The 22,067-nt window shown below is 36.4% G+C and overlaps 1 protein-coding gene across 1 annotated transcript; it reads left to right on the top strand.

Annotated features, from left to right (window-relative positions):
• Nucleotides 1–9,071: 9,071 nt before the first annotated feature.
• Nucleotides 9,072–9,784, top strand: LOC111400232. Its single transcript, XM_023027658.1, has 2 exons — nucleotides 9,072–9,462; nucleotides 9,543–9,784. The coding sequence occupies exons 1-2, from the start codon at nucleotides 9,072–9,074 to the stop codon at nucleotides 9,782–9,784; spliced, it is 633 nt and encodes a 210-aa protein (XP_022883426.1).
• The last annotated feature ends 12,283 nt before the right edge of the window (nucleotides 9,785–22,067 follow it).

The raw sequence follows: 22,067 nt of genomic DNA, 5'->3' as shown, positions 1-22,067 counted from the left end.
GTTAGAAATTCACTTCTCCGCATTTGATATGCCATACCGAATTTTCTATTACCATAGGTATCAAATTTGCTATGCTCTTCCAAAAAGGTGAGTTCAAAGCTGATATTTGAATCTCATTGTAAGAGTTGTGAGGAAAATACTTTGCTTTTAGAAACTCGTGTAGTAGAGAATCTGAGAAGCAAATTTTCCAAGCAAATCTTGTTTTTAGAGCCATTTGTACTTCTGCTAAGTCACGGATATCTAAGCTATTCTGAAAAAGGTTTGGTAATATTTCCAAAATTCACCCAATGACATTTAACTTTACCATTTGCTTCTCCCCAAATAAAATTTGAGATCAAAGAGTGAATCTGAAGAATAACCCCTTGAGGTACGCACATGACTAATAAAATATGTATAGGCATGCTTGAAAGGACATGCTTACAAGAGTTAATCTTCCTCCAACGGACAAAAGTAAAAATTTTCAGCTAGATATTTTCTTTCTCACCTTCATAATCAGCGGCTCGAAATGTCTGATACACAAATGACCTGGAGATATTGGAGCATCCATATAGGTAACTGGAAAAGACTCTTGTGTACTCAACTGGAGTAGTTTGTTCTTTCTCGATAAGGGTATGTGCTTCGAGAAAAATATAGCTGATTTCTTATGATTCACTTTCTGCCCCAACATATTTTCATAAGTGCCTAAAACCTCTACCACTGCTTTAATAGACAATTTGCTTCCATTACAAAAATAATTAGATCATCAGCATATAGCAAGTGAGATATACGAGGTGCTCCAACAGGAAGAGAATAATTTTCAATGCATTGATCCAAACAATTCTGTCGTAGCATGCATGTAAGAGTCTCTTTTGCAATAATGAACAAGTATGAAGAAAGGGGATCACCTTGGCAGATTCCCCGGGAAGATTTGAAAAAGCCTCGATAGGTACCATGCATCATCAACGAGAATGAAGGTGAGCTAATACAATTTTGTATTAACTAACAAAATTGTGTAGAGAACCCAAAAGCATTTAGGATTGCCATCAAGAAATTCCATTCAACCCTATCATACACCTTCATCATGTTTACTTTAAGCATTACATTCCCACCTCGTATCTTTCTGTTAAAACTCTAAAGTAGCTCTTGTACCAGAGCAATATTGTCGAAAATACTCTGACCCTCAATGAAAGCCTCTTGTTCCTTCGAAATAAATTTAGGAAGTAAATGTTTCAATCTATTAACAATTACCTTGGTAAAGCATTTGTAGATCACTGAACATAAGCTAATGGGTCTGAAGTCTCCAAAGCCGCCTGGAACCTTGACTTTCAGGATAAGAACAATATAAGTTGATGTGTAAAAATTGGGGAGCATAGAACCACTAAAGAAATCCACCGTTGCCTCCCAAACATCTTCTCCAACGATATTCCAACAGCTCATGTGAAAACTTGATGAGAAACCATAATGCCCAGGGCTACTATCCTGTGGAATGCTTCCCATTACAGCTTTCACTTCCTCGGGAAAAGGAGCCTCGCACAATTTGATATTATCTTCCAATGATAAGCTCGGTGTAATCAATGAATCCAACAATTCCATCCTCGGTATGACATTATCAATGGTAAGTAACTCATGAAAATAATCAACTACTCCGTCATGGACTGATTACGGGCTGTCAAGTGTTGATCCATACTGTAAAGTCATGCTGTAATTCCAAGATTTTTTCGACGTTAGGCAATTGACGCATGAAAGAACTTGGTATTAGCATCCCCCTCTTTTAATCATTTCACTTTATTTTTTTGTGCCAAGAAAACCTCTTCCCGCCGAATCCAGTCCTTCAAATCAAGTCTTGTTGCAATTAATTCCCTTTCATCCCACGCATTACCAAAATTTAAAACTTGATCTTCAAGCATAACAATTTTGTCCTTCTCCACTATGCAACATTTGATATGCCCAAAATCGCTTTTGTTCCACTTTCGCAAAATTGGTTTTAACCTCCTCAATTTTTCTCCAAGTTTGAATAAACCTGAGCTTCTAGTTAGTTTTTCCCAACTTTCTTTTACAAGAGGTAAAAAGCCTGCATGGTCTACCCACATTCATTGAAAATAAAAAGGTGGTGGTCCATAATGTTCTTGCTGCGCCAAAAATTGAACTAACAGTGAACAATGATCAAAACTAGATCTAGATAAAACCTTTGCACAAGCCACTCCAAAATGAGTTAAGAAAGAATTATTAACTAAGATTTTGTCCTACTTCTCCCAAATACAACCTCTCCCTTCTTGCATATTACACCATGTAAAAATAGTACCTTCTGTCTGAAGTTCTTGAAGGCAGCATTTGATATACAGTCGTTAAATTCCCACTTTGAGATATCTGGTTTTGGTATCCCACCAACCTTTTCTGCATCACTACGAAAAATGCTGAAATCGCCCCCAACTAGCCAAGGTATGTCTTGGCATTGTCGAGAAACCAAATCCCTCCATAGTCTACACGCCCAATTTGAAAGTAGCTAGCATAAACCATAGTGACTAGACAAGAGACCCCCTGCTTAGTAAACATACCAATAATATGCTGACATGAAATCGCTACTTCCTCAAATAACAAGTCATCTTCCCAAAAAGGCCAGATCTTCCCATTAAATAAATGATTAGAAAAATAATTAGGGAGACGTAACCTGCACGCCCATCTTCTAATCTTCAAAATTGACTGCAAAGGTTCCAGAATTGCTACAACATGTAGATTAAATTTAGACATAATATTGTTGAGTTTCCCAACCCTCTTACATTCCATATCAAAAATTTGACCATCATTTAGAAGAGGTTTTAGAGCGTGTAAGAACCTCGGACAGCATTATGACTTTTTTCTTTTTCTGTCGTTGAGATATGGTTGTTTCTGCTTATGCCATATTTTCCTGCTCGTACTCTACGTCTCCACCATTTGGGCATTCACCAGAAGATTTTCCTTGTTGCATTAATTCACATGAAATATCGGGTTGATTGTCATTCAAGTCCACTTGGTTTGAGGGGTAAGCGATCCCATTCATTCAATGTATTAGCTCATCCGATATACCTACTTCCACCTCGATAGCCTCCTTCACGTGTTGAATCAGAATTTCCTGTTGAAGTATGTCACGATGATCACCAAACTCCTGTAGAGGGCTTCCTTTCCCTGTGTTTTTCTCTAAGGCTAAAAGCTCATCATGGTGTTCAACAACAATCTGTTCAAAAGACTCTCTTTCCCCTTCAATAAAACCTGGAGCTAGAGGCAAATCTCCCTGATCTTTCAGCACTTCAATCACATTTTCGAACTCCACAGTAGGAGTAACCTGTTATTCTACTACAGTGGCGTTTCGACCATTCTGGAGAAATCGATTTGAAACTAGACTGCTCATCTCTTAATTATTGTAAACTCACGTTTGTTCTCTTCATATGATTTTAACAATCAAGTCTATGAAAAACTCATCAAAAAGATACTCGAAAGACATATAAGATTGGACTACGTTATTTTGTAAGAACTAAGATTGAACATGTCATTAATCGAATTAATATAGTTTTGTAAATATTAAAAAAAAATTAATTATAGTACAGACCTAAGAATGGAATCGGGCCATGCCCATCCCTATTGTCATCTACTAATAAAATATTTCATATTATTCCTTATTTTTTTAATTATGCATTCTTAAAATGAAATCACTGTTGCAAAATTCATTTTCTTAAAAAATAGGGTTTATACAAAAGTCTAAGAGTTCAAAATTTGAGTTAAGAAAGTGATCTTGCAAAGGTTTTCAATGAAGACAGAAAGAAAAAGGGATTGCAATGGCAATCAACGACGTCAAAGGGAGAATGAGTGTGTGTGTGTGTGCGTGGTGTTGAGACCAAAATTAGCCACATAAAAATCCTGACGATTTGCTTAGCAAGCCAAATTGGATGAAGATGACACCACTTTCACACTGTAACGAGCCACAAGTGTTGAGAAAAAATGAGAATAGCGATGAAGAATGTTGAGAAATGATAGAAATAAAAAAAAACATTAATCAATTTTATTCAATTGGTTGGAAGTAGAAATCTAGAAGATATTCTTTTAGGTTTTTTTTGGTCTTGTAAAAATGTTATTTTTTTATTATTTCTAAATTGATACACAAATAAATTGATTATCTCCATAACAAATATTAGATGCGAGGATCTACATTCTAAGATATAAATGACATTACATTTCTTAAGCCCTAAAGATAAGAGTCATGAATTTACATTGGAGGTAGATATATGTTCTATAATTTGTTAGATCTTTATTATTTATTTGTTTTTCTAATGCAATTTAATAGGTTAAAAATCGGGTTACTAGCACAAAACCTCCCTAAGTTTGGCAATCATTTTTTGATTGTTTTTTTTTTTTGTTTTTTTTTTTTTTTTTTTTTTTTTTTTTTTTTTTTTTTTTTTTTTTTTTTTTTTTTTTTTTTTTTTTTGCTATTCTTCCTACCGTAAACAAATTATTCTACAAATAAAAAAAAAATGAAGCATTAATATATAAAATTAGCTAGGGTTGGACATGGTCCGAATCTGGTTCCATTCGATTCCATGTTCTGTATTATAATTAATTTTTTTTAATATTAACAAAACTACATTAATTCAACTAATAATATGTTCAATCTCAGTTCTTACAAAATAACGTAGTCCAATCTTATGTGTCTTTTACGTTTCTCTTTGTTGAGTTATTCATAAATTTGATTGTTAAAATCATAGGAATAGGAAGATAGCGAGCCCATAATAATTAAGAGAGACGTTGTCGAGTTTCAATTTGATTTATCCAGAGCAGTAGAAACGGCATTAAGATAGAGTAACAAATTTGGATAAAACTTTGATCAATTTGATTAAATTGACTTTGAACTGAAAATTAGAAATAGGAAAATCATATTTTTGGGTTTGACCTAAATTAACTAGTTAGCAAATTTATTTATAAAAAAATAAAATAATTTGACTAATTTAAAATAAATTAATTTTAAAAAAATCAGGGAGATTCGATTCTTGATCTAGAATCGAGAACCTTCTCGATTCAGATATCCATTCCAATATTAAATTTAAGAAGAACCACTCGATTCGATTCGAGAGTTTTGTCCAACCCTAAATCAACAAACATCGAGCTTAATCAAACAAATGAAGCGACCACAACGTAACAATCTTATGTTTCAAGTTCTTGAATTTGAAATGGAGTGCGTAAAACCGTAATTATTTCTAAAATGAAGTGTGTTTATTGTTTCAAGTCCACTGTTCTTTATCACATGATGCATTTCTGGTTTTAGTTGTAACTTCCATGCCTTCTCTCATCCATTGTGACTCTTCACAATAAACCACTACCAAAAATCATAAAGCTCGTTTTCCCAAAATTTTGCATCAAAATTGGACCTGGTGATCCTTTTTTCCCCCTAAAATTGAAAGTGTAATAAACATCCCTAACTTTCAAACATTTTTGCATAAAAAGTCCGTACCTTTCAATGGGTTTTATGCAAAATACCCCTACCTTTGAATGTCGCTGTGAAAATCATCCCAACCCATGTTTGTTTTCATATAATAGATCCTAATCATCTCCTATAAGCATCATGTTTCAATCACAGCAACTCAGACACTGATTAAACAAAAATTTAAATACAGCAACTCAAACACAACAAATATAATTATTCAATGAATTCTCAACCAAAAAAAGCTTGGCAATTATAGCAATTCATAACCAACTTTGCATATAAAATAGGCAAAATCAATTGTTCAACAACAAAAATGGGTTCTGTTAGTGGATAATTCATACACAGCATTTTAGCTTTTATTTTGTTCAACATTCAGTACTTCAACAAAATAAATTTATAATTTAGCCCAACCTTTGATAAGAGCAATTTGTGTATTTATTTATACCACATTATTAAACTTTTAAGTCGTCAAATTGCTAATTTCTATTTAACTTAGGTGAATTTTCTTTTGTTTTTAGTTAAGGACCTGTTTGAAGTAATTGAAGAGGATGTTGATTGCACAATTGAGGAACTCAAGGATTACATTGTATTAACTTAAAATTTCGATGACTTGGAGAAAATAAGTTATTAATTGGGCCTCAATTTGGAATTAAATAAATTGGGCTTTTGGAGAAAAATAGGGCTGCCGGCTGAAGTGTGTATATATATATATAGATATATTCATACACGTGGAGGGGGAGAAAAAATAACACACGCCAATTAGGAGAAAGCAAATTAAAAAAAAAAAAAAAAGGGCTGCTGGAATTGAATAGATACACATACAATTGAGTGGCTTTGGAAGATTTATATATATATACAACACCCACAATTGGATGGCAAAAGGAGGGCTGAATTTGTAAGGTATATACACAAAACACAAAGTTTTGTGGGCTGTTGAAACAAAAAGGCAAAGGAGTCAACATTGGTAGCCTACGTGAGTGAAGGAAATATATTATATATACACACACTTGCAGCTACTGGACGGAGATATATAATTACAAGAGTGTAGCTGGTAGATACACTCACACACGCATCAATAAACGATAATTGGGCAGGAGGAATTCAAATAAATTGAACACGGCAGTTGGGAACATGTAGACCTACGTGCACTTGGCCAGAATTCATAGAAAAAGTCTGCCTTGGAGATATAGAAATTAACACGTGCAGAAGTCAAGAACAATTGCGAGAAAATTAATCACGTTTCGTCGATTCGCGGTGATGTCTTTCCTCTTTTATGTGTTTAATTTCAACATTATGATAGACTGGTTTCTTTGATGTATTGGATGAAGATGAAACCCATTATTATTTATTTTTAATTCAAGACACGTGGTTTAGTTTAATTCTTGTAATTCTTGATTAATTTTGCATGCTTAATTATATTATTTGATTGTCTGATTACCAATTAAATATATAGTTGCTTGTTGTAGTGTTGGGAGGTTCACAATAAGTTTAGAACATTGCATGATTAACATACGTATAATAAATTTTAGGAATAAGATTTATTACGTGTGCAATCTTTGAGATAATTGTGAAATTGAATGCGTTTTATTCATATGAATTCGGACTAGGAATATGATCGGGTCGCGAATAGGATAGTTTTAATTTGTCTTGGAAAGGAAAATTAATTACAATAGAATTATCGATTGTCAAGAATGTAAGAGCGAAACTAGCTACGTAGTTGAGAATTGGAATAGATAATAATAGGTGGATTTGTAATCCAATACACTCTTCCCATATACATTTTAAATTCGCATTTTATACGTTTTCGTAGATTAAATTAGAATAATTAAAAATCACAAAAATCACTTTTAATTTGTTCGATTTGAATCTAATTAAAGATTAATACACTCAATTAAATTTTATTCCTCGTGGGACGATACTCTAACTCACTAAATCTATTACTTGTACAATGAACCCGTACGCTTGCGGGATTTTGACGAACAAGTTTTTGGTGCCATTGCCGGGGAGTTTATTTAATTTAGTGTATTATTTCTTAATTTTAGTTATTAGATATTTTAGATTCGTTTTTATTTTTCTTATTTAATTTTTATTATTTTTATTTTCATTTTATTTTTAGTTGTTTTTAGGATACCATTACACTTTTTAGGCGACTTTAGTTTATGCAAAATCATGACGAGCCAGATCTCTTTCCAATAGACCACAAAATCGAAAGGACATTTAGAAATCGTAGAAAAGGTCAACTTCGAGCAAGGAGAATGGCTGACAACCAAAATCAACCACAGAATCAAGTTCAGCTTCACGAGCCAATACCACAGCCAAATCAACCGAGAGCTATCCAGAACGAAGCTCCTGTCTTAGTTGGAGATTACGTCAATCCAATTCCCGCACCAATGCAACCTGTTGTGGTATACCCTCCCTTTGGACAACCTAATTTCCACCTTCGACCAGATGTCATCAATTTGTTTCAAAATCACCAAGACATCAGGTTCTTTGGAAAAGACACGAAAATCCTCATGAATATATTTTTGTTTTTCTCATGTTATGTGAAATGATCAGTCACGAAGGGATATCGACAGATACATTTCGAATGAGATTATTCCCTCATACCTTGAAAGACGCTGCTAGAGAATGGTTCCTCTGTTTACCACCAGGGAGCATTCAATCTTGGAACGATATGGTTCAAAAATTCACGATAAAATTCTTCCCACCTTCTCGAGTTCACCAAATTAGGAATGACATTCACACCTTCAAGCAGAAAGATTTAGAGAGCTATCCTGAGGCATGGGAGAGGTTCAAGAATTTTTTCAGAAAATGCCACAGCCTTGACATTCCCAGGTAGGCTCAGCAATATCTTTTCTACTACGGTCTAAAACAAGAGTTCAGAAATATGATAGATGCTTCAGCAGGAGGATCAGTGATGAAATTTGATGTGGATGAGGCATATGACATGTATGAAAAAATAGCTGAAAACTAATCGATGTGGCCAACTGATAGGGAAGCTCCAAGGAAAACATCAGGGTTACACAACATAGATGTAGTGACAGCACTGACCGCGTAAATGGAGGTTCTTGCAATGAAAATGGACAATCTATCTAAGTCAGTCAACATGGTACACCAATCGCCACCTATTTGCGAAGGCTGTGGAGCGGATCATGCTAGTACACGCTGCCCTTTGACGTCTACATATATTAATCAATCGGAAAAAGTAAGCTACACACAGAACTTTCAGAGACAACAAAATAATCCTTTCTCCAACACATATAATCGGGGTTGGAAGAACTATCCAAATTTTTCATGGTCCAATAGTCAGGGACAAGAACAGGGAAGAATCAATCAGAATAAACCACCAGGGTTCCAACATCAACAACAACAAGGGAGAAGGCCATCATTAGAAGATTTACTGGCTCAATACATTACTAAAACTGAGACCAACTTTCAAAACCAACAAACCTCGATCAATAATTTGGAACAACAGGTTGGACAAATTGCAGCCGCACTATCAGGTAGAGCTCAAGGGACATTGCCCAGCAATACTAAAACAAATCCTAAGGAGCAGGTCAAAGCAATCACTACACGTAATGGAGTCTAGTTACCAGAAATACATGTAAAGCGGCCAGCAACTGTCATAGAAAGGGCACCTACCATGGGCAAGGAGCAAGTGGATGAATTAGACAAAGCCACTGAGGAAAATCAAGTTAATTCATCAGATAGTCCACAGGTGAAAGCAACTGCTCCTGTCAAAGCATATGTTCCTCCAATCCCATTTCCACAGAGATTGCAAAAACATAAGCTCGACAAGCAATTCCAGAAAATTTTGGATGTGTTCAAGAAGCTGCACATTAACATACCATTTGTTGAAACTTTAGCTCAAATGCCCAGCTACGCCAAGTTCATGAAAGATATTCTATCAAATAAGAGAAAACTAGAAGATAATGAAACAGTCATGCTTACTGAGGAATGTAACACAATTCTCCAACACAAATTACCACCGAAACTAAAAGACCCAGGGAGTTTTACTATTTCTTGTCACATTGGTAATTTATATATAGATAACGCATGGGTGATCTAGGAGCTAGCATTAATTTAATACCCTTATCTCTTTTTCGGAAACTAGGTTTGAGGGAAGCAAAATCGACTACAGTTTCACTGCAATTGGCTGACAGGTCGATCAAACACCCTCGTGGTATTTGTGAAGATATTTTGGTGAAAGTTGACAAGTTTATCTTCCCAACGGACTTCATTATTTTGGATATAGAAAAAGATAGAGACGTCCGCCTCATATTGGATTGTCCATTTTTGGCTACGGGAAGAGCTCTGATAGATGTGCAAAAGTCAGTTGATATTGAGGATAAATGAAGAAGAACTGACAATCAACGTGTTTAGAGCTTTCAGATTTCAGAGTGAATCGGATTCTTGCATGCATATTGATGTAATAAAAGAAGCAGTGTTAGAGACATTCAAACTAGATCACCCTCAGGATCCGCTTGAGGATTGTTTAGTGCATTCGCAAGATTTACCATCAGAAAATGAGGAAGTGGAAGAATGTACATAGCAGCCATACCACCATTCTTCAAACAACCACGACTAGAGCTCGGTGAAAGACCATCAACACATTTACCATCTATACAGCAAGCTCCAACTCTTAAACTCAAACAGTTGCCCACCTATCTTCGCTATGCATACTTGGGGGAAAAGAATTCACTTCCAGTAATTATCTCGAACAATCTTACAGAATCAGAGGAGGATCAGTTGCTGAGGGTGCTTCGAGAGCATAAGATAGCAATAGGATGGACAATATCGGATATATAATGGATCAGCCCTTCACTTTCCAAGCATAAGATACTGATGGAAGACGATTACAAAGTTTCAATTGAGCATCAACATCCAAATGAAAACAATGAGCTCATCCCGACACGCACAGTCACGGGTTGAAGAGTTTGCATTGATTATCGCAAACTCAACAACGCCACGAGGAAAGATCACTTTTCCCTTCTTTTCATTGATCAAATGCTGAAGAGACTTGCTGATTATACATACTATTGCTTCCTGGATGGTTATTCGGGGTACAACCAAATTCCTATAGCACCAGATGACCAAGAGAAGACAACCTTTAAATGCCCTTATGGCACTTTTGCTTATAGGAGGATACCCTTCAGTCTTTGCAACGCTCCTGCCACCTTTCAATGTTATATGATATCTATTTTCTCGGATATGGTCAGAAATATCATTGAGGTGTTTATGGATGATTTCTTAGTATTTGGAAAATCATTTAAGGCTTGCCTTGAACATTTGGGAAAAGTGTTGCAGCGGTGTGAAGACACAAACCTTGTATTAAATTGAGAAAAATATCATTTCATGGTTCAGGAAGAAATTGTGTTAGGGCATCTAATTTCAGCACGAGGTATTAAGGTTGATAGAGCTAAGATACAAGTCATCGAAAAACTACCACCGCCAGTAACAGTGAAGGGAGTCAGAAGTTTCTTGGGTCATGCTGGGTTCAACCGTCGCTTCATCAAAGACTTTTCCAAAATCTCGAAGCCATTATGCAATCTATTAGAAAAAGGGGCTCCATTTCACTTTTCTGAGGAGTGCCTGACTGCTTTTAACACTTTAAAGGAAAAATTGGTTTCCGCTCCAGTGTTGGCTCCTCCAGACTGGGATTATCCGTTTGAGCTTATGTGTGATGCCAGTGAACATGCAGTGGGAGCAGTGTTGGGTTAACGCAAGAAGAAGATTTCTCATGTTATCCACTATGCCAGTAAGACTTTAGACGAGGCTCAAATGAATTATGCTACTACAGAGAAAAAGCTTTTAGCAGTGGTGTTCACTGTTGACAAATTCAGGTCATATTTGATTGGGTCAAAAGTGATTGTCTATTCAGATCATTCAGCATTGAAATATCTAATGAGCAAGAAGGACGCAAAATTGAGGCTTATTCGATGGATACTCCTGTTGCAAGAGTTTGATTTGGAGATCAGAGATAAAAAAAAAATGAGTGAGAATGTTGTGGCAGATTACCTTTCTAGCCTTGAATCACATAAGTCACACCCTACGGAGGAGATCAACAAAGTTTTCCCAGATGAGATGCTTTTTTAGATTATCACTACACCATGGTACATCGATTATGTCAATTATTTAGCCCGCTCCATCATCCCACCAAACTACTTGAGTCACCAAAAGAAGAAATTCTTTAGTGACCTAAAACACTACTTTTGGGATTATCCAATTCTTTACAGAAAGGGTCCAGATCAGATCATACATCATTGTGTACCAGAAATAGAACAACATCAAGTATTAGGATCATGTCACTTTGCACCGTATGGGGGTCACTTTGCAGCAATCAAGACAGTAACAAAGGTACTACAATCGGGTTTTTATTGGTCCACATTGTTCAAAGATGCCCATTATATGGTGAAACATTGTGATAAGTGCCAGAGGACTGAAAACATCTCAAGGAGGAATGAGATGCCTTTGAACAGTATTTTGGAGGTTGAAATATTCGACGTTTAAGGCATTGACTTCATGGGACCATTTTCTCCATTCTATGGTCAACAATATATACTGGTGGCAGTGGACTACGTGTTTAAGTGGGTTGAAGCTGTGACTTTGCCAACTAATGACGGCCGAGTAGTGACTCAATTTCTGAAAAAAAAAACATTTTCACGAGGTATGGTACCCCAAGGGCAATTATTAGTGATGGTGGAAAGCATTTTTGTAACCGCTTATTTGCTTCGTTGTTCGCCAAATATGGATTGAAACATCGTGTCTCAACCCCATACCATCCTCAGACTAGCGGGCAGGTGGAAATCTCTAACAAGGAGTTAAAGAAAATTCTTGAAGTTACAGTCAATGCATCACGTAAAGATTGGGCTAAGAAACTAGACGATGCACTTTGGGCGTGTAGAACAACATTTAAGACTCCAATTGGCATGTATCTATATCGACTGGTATTTGAAAAGGTTTGTCATCTGCCGATTGAGTTAGAGCATAAAGCATACTGGGCGACACACTTGCTCAATTTCAATATGAGGGCAGCAGGAGAAAAGAGGGTTCTACAACTTCATGAGCTAGATGAGTTTCGTTTGGAGTCGTATGAGAATGCAAAGATTTACAAAGAAAAGATCAAGAGATGACACGACAGGCATATAAGAGAGAAGGAGTTTGAGGTTGGTCAGCAAGTATTGATATTCAATTCACGCCTCAAGCTCTTTCCAGGAAAACTAAAGTCTAGGTGGTCGGGTCCATTTACAGTACTAGCTGTGTTTCCACATGGTGCGATGGAAGTGGTGTCTCAAGATCAACAAAGGAGGTTCAAAGTAAATGGACAACAGTTGAAAGCTTATTGGAGAGGTGACTACTCCAGTGAAAAAACAACCGTACCACTTGATAATGTAGAGTAACCAGGACAACAAAGTCTAGCTAAAGACTATAAATTAAGCACTTATTGGGAAGCAACCCAATTTCTAAGCCTTTTATTTATTTTATTTTCTGCATCGCATTGCATATAGATTTGTTTTAATTATTAGTTGCATTAGATTTAGGCACGTTTAAATTTATAGAGTATCATCATCCGATCATGTTTTCATTGAGGCTCTTAAATATAATGTTGGTTATTTCGAGTGTTTGGGCTAAGTAACGTATGTTTTGGATTATTTGATCTCTACTATTTGATTTGATTATCATATGCAGGAACATATCGTCATGGAACACTTAAAACAACATCGACCAAGGGGAAAGCATAATAAGAAAAACTGTCTAGCCGTCACCTATAATATCTTCCACATTCAATAGAAAAATTCAGGAGTATCTTTGTCATTTTCTTCTCCATCCCCTTACATTCTTAATTATATTTTAAGACATTGAGGACAATGTTGAGCTTAAGTTTGGGGGTGGGAAACACTTTGTGTTTTTGGTTTTCGTATGTTTTCGTGCGTTGTTTACATATGTTTAATAAAAAAATTAAAAAAAATTAAGAAAACATTTAAAAATAAAAAAAATCATTAAATTTTTATTTATTTTTTATTGTGTGCTTGTGTGGGTTAGACGGTTTGACAGATAATGATGATTAAATTTGAAATTTGGTGTTGATTTATGAACTATGGATAGGAAGCATGCTAGATTGATTGAAACTTGAACCTACAAAACTTGATATTATACATGAACTAGAACTGAGTTTGACATTATGATGAAGTGAGTTGATTCATGCACTTGATAGATTGAATTAGTTGGACATAGATGCTTTACCCAAACGATACTAATTAATTATTCTTAGACCAAATTTAACACAATTTGGGGAGATCTTACTGTTGTAGGAAAATACGGATGTGAATATAGATTTCTTGTGTGAAAAAGTTTGTGTGGATTGTCTGAGATTAATAGGATAAAATTGGGCATAAGTCTTAAATTGGGGGTCGATTTACTTGAATGGGTGTGTGATAAGGGGCATTGCACTAATTAAGGCATATATTTATAAATTTAAAATTTCTCTTTGGAGCCTTTATGATTCGAGCAATTAAGTCTGCAAAGGTATCTTAAAACCCGGTGCCCTAAAATTATCTGATTTGGGAGTCATCGGCCCAAAACTCGTTACAATGGTCATTCAAAAGGCAATCAGAGATGAAATCGTCCTAAAAAAAATTGTTCTCTTCGAAACCTTTTTGACTCGGGTCATCAAGCCTGTAATGGCATTTGAAAACTTGGTGCCCTAAAGTTATCTGACTTGGGAGTCATCGGCCTAAAGCCTGCTACATGGTCATCTAGAAAGCTTAAGGGAGAGTGCAAAAAAAAAAAAAAGAAGAATAAAAAAAGCACTAAATGCCTTGTAAGTCCCAACACTTGTTCGAGGGAACTTGACTTTCGATAAAGGATAATTAGCCTAATTGAGTCTTGACGATCGAAGCAATCAAATAATTGGAGAATCCTTATTCATTGATGTGTTGACTTGCAACTAGTGACATCAACCTAAATTAGATAGGGTGAGGATAGTAATGAAAAATTCAATCTTAAATCACACGCTGGAAAAAAGAGTGAAAAAGAATAAGTTTGGGGATGTGTGAATCTTACGAGAGATAAAATGATATATTTGATCCTAGAGGGTTGGAAATTGGAACAACTTGTGAATTCATTAATGTCTACTTAGTTCTTCACACACAAACATCGGGTTTGCATTGCAAAAGTGAATATTAGTTTGGTATTGTCAATTTGAAGCAGTTTGTAAATTTAATGTCGTGATTTCAAATCCTGAAATAAAAAGCTAAATGGTCCAACCAAATATTTTTTGCTTGCTTGTGTGTTTGTTTTTATTTAAGTTATAGTTTTGTTCGAGGACGAATAAAAGTTTAAGTTTGGGGGTATTTGATAAGCGTAATTTGTGTCTTTATTTATACCACATTATTAAACTTTTAAATCGTCAAATTGCTAATTTCTATTTAATTTAAGTGAATTTTCTTTTGTTTTTAGTGAAGGTCCCGTTTGAAGTAATTGAAGAGGATGTTGATTGCACAGTTGAGGAACTCAAGCACCACATTGCATTAACTTAAAGTATCATCCTTGGTAGCATACAACACTCATGGACACTCTCCTTTGCACTTGCCTCTCAATCTCAAAGTATCATCCTTCTTGTATTTAATCTTCCCATTGCTTCTAACTGAATGTGCAGTAATGACAGCCTTCAAGATTGCCTTGGACTCAGATACCAACCCCGTACAATCAAAAAAATGGAATCATATCAGGCATCCATAAAGAATAGGAGCTTGTTTGGTAGAGATTTTGAGAATTGATTTTTTGACCGTTAGAGATAAAGTGGGTCTTACCTGTGAAAGAAAAATTCAAAAATGATAACTGAAATAGTGAAATAATGGTCAAAATTTTGATTTTAATTGGCTTAAAATCTAAATCGAACAAGCACTAGGTTTAAAGTAAGATAAAGAATATTTTGGAGTTACCTTTTCTGCACACTGGATCCTCCATATCAGTCTTGACATTGAAAGCATCAGTTGAAGCCCTTACTTCGTGAAGTTGTATCACCCCTATCTTCACTCTCAACGATTCACAACTCGTCAAAGTCCCCATAGTTGGTATACGAATCCCTGACTTGCTACTCATCTAACATATCGAATCCAAAATCAAAATTAAAACTTTCGATTCTTAGTTTTCAGCATTAGACATGGGCTCCTACTCCATCTCATAAACAGATTCCACCAAACCTTCAACTTTTTCCCCAAACTTTGTTCTTCGTTATGAGCTTAAACCCCAACTTCATCATTTTCCACACCCATATCATCCTATATTTCGATCTTCCTCGTAATGGTATTGTAGGGTTTTCTTATACTGTGCCCATAACTCTTCAGCATTCTCATGAAAAACTGATCTGACCAATCAATTTAAGTCTCCCATCTCGTTTTCTTCCATAAAAGGTACACAACGGCCTTCATTGCCCTTCAAATGTTTATGGTTCATAAAATTCGTTTCGCACACTTCTATTTGGTCATCAACTTTCTGAGATTGATGCATACAATTGCAATGGAGCTACTACATATATCTGCACTACTGGATGCCCATCGCTATTTATAAGTCTTTCCTTAATATCTTTTTCACTCTTCAATCTAGTCAACCCCTTCCCTAAACTCATTTTTCGCTTTTTATAGTAAAACTTTAATACCGTATCATTACCAACAACATTTAAGAGCTTCCTCAAATTACCTATGTAAACATTGTAGCGTGGAAGAAATCCAAGAAAAGCACGAATCCATGTTTGTATGCCAAATTCTTTGGCATATCATAAAAGTGGCCTCCATAATGTACTTCAACATTGAAGTAGCTAGAGTTTGCAGTTGCATGCAAAATAATATGGAGATGAGGAAATGCACAATGATCAAATCATATTACTGGGGAAATGCGAATAATAAAATTGAGGGTAAGCTCAAAACCCAACTAAAACTAAGAAAATTTCAATTCATAAAATTTGATGTCATTTCTAATGAAAACCTTTCACACCCACAAAAAATTTCCCTCATAGTGTTTAACTACTTTTTCATTTCCCATTTCAAATAATTGCAGACTTTCATTTGACACAGCAAGAAAATTGATGAAGGAAAAACACTAATCATGAAGGGAAAGCATGTATACCATAAATGGGTAGGTCGTTGCCGGGCTCTCTAAAAAACGGAAGAAGCATTTTGCTGAGGGTTTTATATCTGTGAAACAATAATAAACTCCATAAAAAATAGCGAGAAACCTTTAATTGCTCAAAACATGTACCACACATGAATTGGAAAAAAAATCCACAATCAACAAATTACCTTTTCCCACTTTACCCTCCACTGCATGCAAAGAAGAGCCCACGGGGAGATGAGAAAAGAGGTGAAGGAGATGTGAACAATTGAGATTTTGGTAACCTTGCGTCTATTTTGTTCTTAAGAGAAGAAGAGCCAAAAAAGTGACTTGATCATTTTACCCTGCATCTTTTTAAAGAAAAGTGAGTCTGCTTGTGCATTTAACGGTGTAACTCATAGCAGATGGACGAAATGACTTTTTGCATAATAAAAGATGGAAATAATTGTGAAAATGTTAAAAAAGAAAAAAATGAAATATAGGGACATTTTGCACAATGAACGCCAAATGTAGGGACTTTTATGCTAATAACCCATTAAAAATCACATAAAGATATGATAATGCACTTGCTTATTTAATTAAATAATTTAGATAAACTTGATTGTCAATAAAATTGAGATAAATTGTCATAACCCAATAGTGAAGTTTATGATGAATTCATGAGTCCTAATGCTTTTAAATCATCAAGTTAGATTGTCACTCACTAAACTAATTCATAGTTTAAGGATTAGTAAAGATAAACTTTTTTGTTAAATTTTCACATTGATTCAAGTAATTAGTATGATTAATTAGGTTAATAGATAATAAATTAGTTTTCACGAAAACAATACTCTACTTATTTATAATACTTGTTGCGATATTGTACTCTTGTATTTTGTGATAAACATCAATAATTGACAGGAAACTAAGGGACTATTCTCTTCGTGTTTAAGTTTTGTAGTTTTGAGTTTTGAATGCATTTGGATTTTGTGTTTTGAGCGTCTATTTTGAAATTGCTGAAAATACGTTCTTTTTGTCATTTTGGAAAACTATTTCTCAAAATATAAAACTGGAAAACGTGTTTACTTTGAAATTTCGAAAATATTTTTTTATAATATTTTCTCATATTATTTTTTTAATAATATTTTATAAAACATGCTTATGCATTATGAACTCGTATGCCATTGATAGACTGCTAACGAGAGTTAAAAGATTGACCACACACCCATAATATTTCATTTCGACTATGAACCCATAATCATTTTGCATAGTGTGGAAAAATTCCAATCCTTTATCCACCAAACTAGCATGAGCACAAGCGGGTAATATGCCAACAAAGGTTACATGGGTTAGCCTTGTACCTTCTCAAATGTATGAAGGTTCCATGGGTTAGACTTATACCTTCTTTTAGCATTAGAAAGAAATGTTCAAAAGCTTGATTAGAAATGCCATTCACCCAAGTCTAGAGATGAATGAAATCTATGAGACATAGCCCTCTTTCATTTCACAAAAATCCTCCAAAGACTTTTCAACTGATCGACATTTGCAATACATATCTATCAATATATATATAGACTCGTAGGGTAAGGAAGAAGGGGAGAACAAGCACACTTGGAGAGCGTAGTACAACGGAGAGTTGTGTGCTGCATTCAGGAAGGATGAATTGCTCTCGAAAGGGAATCTATTGATTCTCTCCCAATTGATTGGACCGTAGGTGCGATATTTACTTCACGGGCGAGGTCTCTGGTTCAAGTCTAGGATGGCCCAGTTGCGCTAGGGAAAAGAATAGAAGAAGGATCTGACTACTTCATTTATGCTCCACTTGGCTCGGGGGGATATAGCTCAGTTGGTAGAGCTCCGCTCTTGCAATTGGGTCATTGCAATTACGGGTTAGATGTCTAATTGTCCAGGCGATAATGATAGTATCTTATACCTGAACCAGTGGCTCACTTTTTCTAAATAATGGGGAAGAGGACCGAAACATGCCACTGAAAGACTCTACTGAGACAAAGATGGGCTGTCAAGAATGTAGAGGAGGTAGGATGGGCGGTTGGTCAGATCTAGTATGGATCATACATGGACGGTAGTTGGAGTCGGCCGCTGTCCCAAAGGTCCCTTATCTGAGATCTCTGGGGAAGAGGATCAAGTTGGCCCTTGCAAACAGCTTGATGCATTATCTCCCTTCAACCCTTTGAGTGAAATGTGGCAAAAGAAAATGAAGGAAAATCCATGGATTGACCCCATCATCCCCTCCCCGTACGAACTACAAGATCACCCCAAGGGTGCCTTTGGCATCCAGGGTTCACAAACCAACCATAGAACTCTATTCAATAAATGAAACACATTAGCTATTTGTTCTCAGGTTTGGCAGCAAGGGTCGGAGAATGGCAATAACTCATTCTTAAAACAAGCATTCTTAAGACCCAAGAGTCGGGCGGAAAGGGGGGAAAGCTCTCCGTTCCTGGTTCTCCTTTAGCTGGAACATCTAGAACCATAAGAATCCTTAGTTAGAATGGGATTCCAACTCAGCACCTTTTAAGTGAGATTTTGAGAAGAGCTGCTCTTTGGAGAGCATAGTACGATGAAAGTTGTAAGCTGTGTTCGAGAGGAGTTATTGTCTATCGTCGACCTCTATGGTAGAATCAGTCGGGGGGCCTGAGAGGCGGTGGTTTACCCTGCGACAGATGTCAGCGGTTCAAGTCCGCTTATCTCCAATTCATGAACTTAGCCGATACAAAGCTATATGATAGCACCTAATTTTTTCGATTCGACGGTTCGATCTATGATTTATCATTCATGGACATTGATAAGATCCATCCATTTAGCAGCACCTTAGGATGGCATAGCCTTAGAAGGGCGAGGTTTAAACGAGGAAAGGCTTACGGTGGATACCTAGGCACCCAGAGACGAGGAAGGGCATAGTAATTGACGAAATGCTTCGGAGAGTTGAAAATAAGCATAGATCCGGAGATTCTCGAATAGGGCAACCTTTCGAACTGCTGCTGAATCTATGGGTAGGCAAAAGACAACCTGGCAAATTGAAACATCTTTATAGCCAGATGAAAAGAAAGCAAAAGTGATTCCCGTAGTAGCAACGAGCGAAATGAGAGTAGCCTAAACCGTGAAAATTGGGTTGTGGAGAGCAATACAAGCGTCGTGCTGCTAGGCGGAGCAGCATGAATGCTACACCCTAGATGACGAAAGTCCAGTGACCGAAAGCATCACTAGCTTACGCTCTGACCCGAGTAGCATGGGACACGTAGAATCCCATATGAATAAGCAAGGACCACCTTGCAAGGCTAAATACTCTTGGGTGATCGATAGCGAAGTAGTACCATGAGGAAATGGTGAAAAGAACCCCAATCGGGGAGTGAAATAGAATATGAAACAGTAAGCTCCCAAGCAGTGGGAGGAGCTAGGTCTCTGACCTCGTGCTTGTTGAAGAATGAGCTGATGACTCATAAGCAGTGGCTTGGTTAAGGAAACCCACCAGAGCCGTAGCGAAAGCATGTCTTCATAGGACAATTGTCACTGCTTATGGACCTGAACCTAAGTGATCTATCCATGACCAGGATGAAGCTTGGGTGAAACTAAGTGGAGGTCCGAACCAACTGATGTTAAAGAACCAGCGGATGAGTTGTGGTTAGGGGTGAAATGCCATTCGAACCCAAAGCTAGCTGGTTCTCCTCGAAATGCGTTGAGGCGCAGCAGTTGACTTGACATCTAGGAGTAAAGCACTATTTCGATATGGGCCGCAAGAGCGGTACCAAATCGAGGCAAACTCTGAATACTGGATATGACCTCAAAATAATAGGGGTCAAGGTCGGCCAGCGAGACGACGTGGGATAAGCTTCATCGTCGAGAGGGAAACAGTGCAAATCACCAACTAAGGCCCCTAAATGATTGCTCGGTAATAAAGGAGGTAGGGGTGCAGAAATAGCCAGTAGGTTTGCCTAGAAGCAGCCACCTTGAAAGACTGCGTAATTGCTTATTGATCGAGTGCTCTTGAGCCGAAGATGAACGAGACTAAGCGATCTGTATATATATATATATATATATAATTTTACACTATAATCGCGAATAAAGTTTTGCACCATGGTGCCCATGTCAAGCATGCCAAAATGTGCACAAGCAGAAACCACACTGGCAACCGTTAATTTCATTAGGCTTATACTTGGCCGCCATCATATCCTGGAAGAGAATAATAGCATCACACCAGCCCCTACCATATCTATGAAGCACTTCTTCACCAACTCAACACACTAAATAAAGCATCAAAAACTCGAAGCAAAGCCATGGTGTGGGTAATGATACTGATAGTTTTCAGTCCTTAATGTAGGTAAAAAGGATAAAATGACATCCACTAGCAATAACATAAAACGAAACAAATGTTGAACAGAAACAATTTCCATTTGGGACCAAATACAGAATCCGACTTTCAAAAAGAAAACATAGCAACATAATTTACCAAATTATTTGTCAGAAACTCACAAAATCATTCAAATGCTAAACAAGTGGAAATGATGGAGCAAATTGGTCCGACAAGACACCACATGTTCTAAACCAAGTTCGACCAACCGTTAAAATCAATTTGCATAAATTTGTAGACAGGTACATGAGTATAATGTTTATGTGTATCACTCTTCATAAATGTGTAGTATGTGGACAAGTCTACAACATACTCCATAAATTAAACAGTCCAAAATAATCATTCAAATGCTAAACAAGGATAATGTTTTCGACTTATGAAAAAGAGGAACATCAGGAATCAAGTAAAATGTTTACAACGGTCTGGTGAGCTGGCGATGGTCTGAGGTTGTAGAGGGAGGCGAGAGGGTGCCGGTGGTGTGTGGGATGATTGGGAATTGTAGCTGAATCATCCTCAAGCTTCAACATATTGAGAGTTATTTGACACATCTCACAAACCTTCTCAAAATTGTTACCTATAAATCAAATAAGGTAGGGAAGATAGGAACATAGAATAAAACCAAATAATCAGTTACAAAAGCTATTGCTAAAGTTTTAGGTGCATAACAAAAATAGAAAGCCTTAGATACTACCAAAACAGTAAATAAATCCACTCATACTGCATACTCACAATTGCTGAACCTGGAAAGAAGACTACTAGACAACTGCATTGGAGAACACTTTCCAAATATGAAAAACTGCATATAAATGAAACTCGTAAAGCAACCAAAACCAATTTAGCAGACAGGCACAACTATAAAAATGCTTTTTCTCGAATGCAACAAAAGAGTTTAGAGAGTTAATCATCTTTTAAATCCTCGTGCAGGAAGGGATTTTCTAATTCCAATAATGGTCATTTAGGTTAGGAAATGCCCTGGGGAATTCAAGATGATATCAATTTTGATATCTTAAGATCATCTATAGGTGTGAGCTTGCAATGGAAAAAGAGGCCGTTTGTATCGCACGAAGTCATTGAAGATGGTTAAAATTCTTCCCAATAGAAGGCTTTGCATTATATAGTGCATAATTAACAGAAATTCTCATTTATATCGCATGAAGTCATTGAAGATGGTTAAAATTC

Source organism: Olea europaea, chromosome 10 (assembly GCF_002742605.1).
Source record: "Olea europaea var. sylvestris chromosome 10, O_europaea_v1, whole genome shotgun sequence".
NCBI lineage: Eukaryota > Viridiplantae > Streptophyta > Magnoliopsida > Lamiales > Oleaceae > Olea > Olea europaea.
The sequence above is the reverse complement of the archived record's forward strand: the minus strand, read 5'-3'. Positions and strand labels throughout refer to the sequence as shown.